Raw genomic sequence first — 2,596 nt, 5'->3', positions numbered from 1 at the left:
AGACACTTAACTGGACTATATACAAATATACTCAACTCAATACACTTAATTCATTGTTTCTTAAAGTGAATAACTAAATCACAAAATTTAAACAAGTTATGAAACACAATAATTAACTATTATTTCATAAACTCCACAAATCTTATATTTAACTTTTGAATATGGGTGTAATACACTCTCAATTCAATTAATGCTATTTGAAACAAGTCATGTATTCTAGCTTTCAAAATTTCTTTTCCCGAATAGTACAAAATTTAATGTACGTCAATAGTCTCTCGTAACTCGTATTGCTTTCTTGATTTTTCAATTTCTTTTTTGATGGTGAACTAAACAAGTTATAATAGATTTATTTTCATCATCAATTCAACCAATCTCCACATTCCAAATCGAAGACCAAGACATAGTTGGTACTTATAGTTGTTTTGCTATTCTTCGACACACTTTCGTGTGTATCAATTTTTTTCTTTGTACTATGGCCATTCTTCATTTTGGGATTCTTTCAAGTTTTTGAAAGTAGTTTTCAATTTATATTGTAGGCAGCCTTCTTCTCTGATGATTTCTCTCCTAAACATTGGTATTGAGTAGAGTCAAATTATTCAATGCCAGTTTCACACTACAATGTAGGTGACTTTTTCCTATGTCTCATCGCTAGCAAAATATCTTTCACTTTTTTTTATCCACGATAAGAATCAAGAAATAGTTTAGTTGGGATGTTCTTGATTTTGAATGAATCTAATCATCGTAATCTTATTCTAAATGGGTTTTTAATATGATTTTAATTTGGTAAATACGTACTATAGTCTTAATAGATTTTATAGTTAATTTACACAACTAATTTTAAAGTTATCCATGAGCGTAATTAAGAATGAATTTTTGTTCAATTTGTTCAAATGCCAAATATAAAATAATGAAATTCGTGCAATAATTTAAAATTCAAGAGTTATCATGATTTGATTCAAATTTTTTATTATAGATAAACACAATATTATCACTGAATATGAATCACTTTGTTCAAGTTAAGTCACACAAGCAGCGGCGGAGCCAGGAATTCATGGTACAGGGGGCAAAAATTTTTAAAAATTTAATGTACAAACTACAAATAAAATTTATATATAATAAGAAAAATTCATAATATAAGTTACCTATCGTAGTTGTACCCGACGATGTTTTAAAGCATAAAATTCATCTACAATAGAATCTAGATCTAAATTCATACTAAATTCTCGCTCAATATTTAGTGTTAAACAATCAGCAAGAAAGCCATCATCCATTTTGTTATGAATTTTCGTCTTCACATGTTTCATTGCTGAAAATGCTCGCTCCACAGTCGCCATTGAAACAGGTAGTGTGAGTACTAAACAAATCAATTTAGTCAAAACGACGTAACTCTCCGACCTTCTACTTACAACCAATTCTCGACATAAATCAGAAAGTGTACGTACTTGAAATCGAGGTTCGGAAATCACATTATTCTAATAATGTTGCAACTCAACTTTCAAACAATAAATATCTTGCTGTGAAAAATTTTCAGGATAAAACTTCTCTGCAAGCTTGCAAATATTATCAATGTTAAATGATTCAAAAGAATCTTTTGGATCCAAAACTGCACTGAGAGAAAGGAGTTCTAATGATGTCTCATTAAATCTTGTATCTAACTCCATCATCAGAAAATCAATGGCTGCATTGAAAATATCAAAGTGATAGTGATGTTCAACTGTAGGATACTCACGACCACGAGAACGACCAACCATATACGAAGCATCAAAGTCAGGTACATGTATATCATTTTTTGAGTAAAAACATTTCACCTCTTCAAGAAATTCTTCCCAGCCATCTTCTCTCAATGTTTGAAGGATAGTTTTTGTAGTACGGACAAATCTCATAGCAGTCAAGATGTCTTGAGTTTTCTTCTGAAGGGTCTAACAAAGCACATCCGCAATTGCTAATATTTTACGCATTAAATGTAAAATAAATACAAATTCAAATGTTGTCATGGTTTTGTACACACCACCAACTTCGGACTGAGATCTTACATTTGGAGAATGATCACTAAGATACTCAAGCACCTTGCAAGTTGCAGCATACATATCAATCAAACTCTTTACAGAGCTGTAATGAGAAGACCAACGAGTACCTCCGGCTCATTACAAATTACCAATCTGATTAGCACCACTTCCGGACTCTCGTTCTCCAATTTCCAACAAATGCTCAATTTCTTTTCTTTGGGCACTTTTCAACTCATTGATGCGCTTAGGAGATGATGTAATCATATTAATAACACTATCCAAATGAGAAAAAAATGAATGAATATCTGAGACATCCCTAACTACAGAAATCAATGTGAGTTGTAAACGGTGGGCAAAACAATGGACATAGTATGCATATAGACAATCTTTAAGAAATAATGCCTGTAGTCAATTCCAAGAACCACGCATATTATTAGCACTATCTTACCCTTGGCTCCCAATTTCGCCACGAATTCTTTGTCGGACTTTGTTGGCCATAATGTTCAAAATTTCTTTTTGAATGTCTGGAAATGTGTATGTAGCATTTTTGGAAGCATTACCCAATACAACTTTTCCTACTTCAATATTCA

General features: G+C 31.8%; 1 protein-coding gene across 1 annotated transcript; it reads right to left on the bottom strand.

Annotated features, from left to right (window-relative positions):
- Nucleotides 1-1,472: 1,472 nt before the first annotated feature.
- On the bottom strand, nucleotides 1,473-2,087 carry LOC111386886. The gene is made up of 2 exons (XM_023011376.1): nucleotides 2,034-2,087; nucleotides 1,473-1,919 (listed from the first exon to the last, which is right to left on the bottom strand). Exons 1-2 carry the CDS (start codon nucleotides 2,085-2,087, stop codon nucleotides 1,473-1,475), a joined length of 501 nt encoding a protein of 166 aa, XP_022867144.1.
- Nucleotides 2,088-2,596: the final 509 nt, after the last annotated feature.

Source organism: Olea europaea, unplaced genomic scaffold, assembly GCF_002742605.1.
Source record: "Olea europaea var. sylvestris unplaced genomic scaffold, O_europaea_v1 scaffold376, whole genome shotgun sequence".
Taxonomy (NCBI): Eukaryota; Viridiplantae; Streptophyta; class Magnoliopsida; order Lamiales; family Oleaceae; genus Olea; species Olea europaea.
Note: the sequence above shows the minus strand (reverse complement) of the source record. Positions and strands in the feature narration are given on the sequence as shown.

Coding starts and splice junctions, on each gene's coding strand:
- LOC111386886 (XM_023011376.1), bottom strand. CDS start 2,087: ATGTATGCTGCAACTTGCAAGGTGCTTGAGTATCTTAGTGATCATTCT. Junction 1,920..2,033: donor TTAGTGATCATTCTCCAAAT/GTAAGATCTCAG, acceptor GTGCTTTGTTAG/ACCCTTCAGAAGAAAACTCA.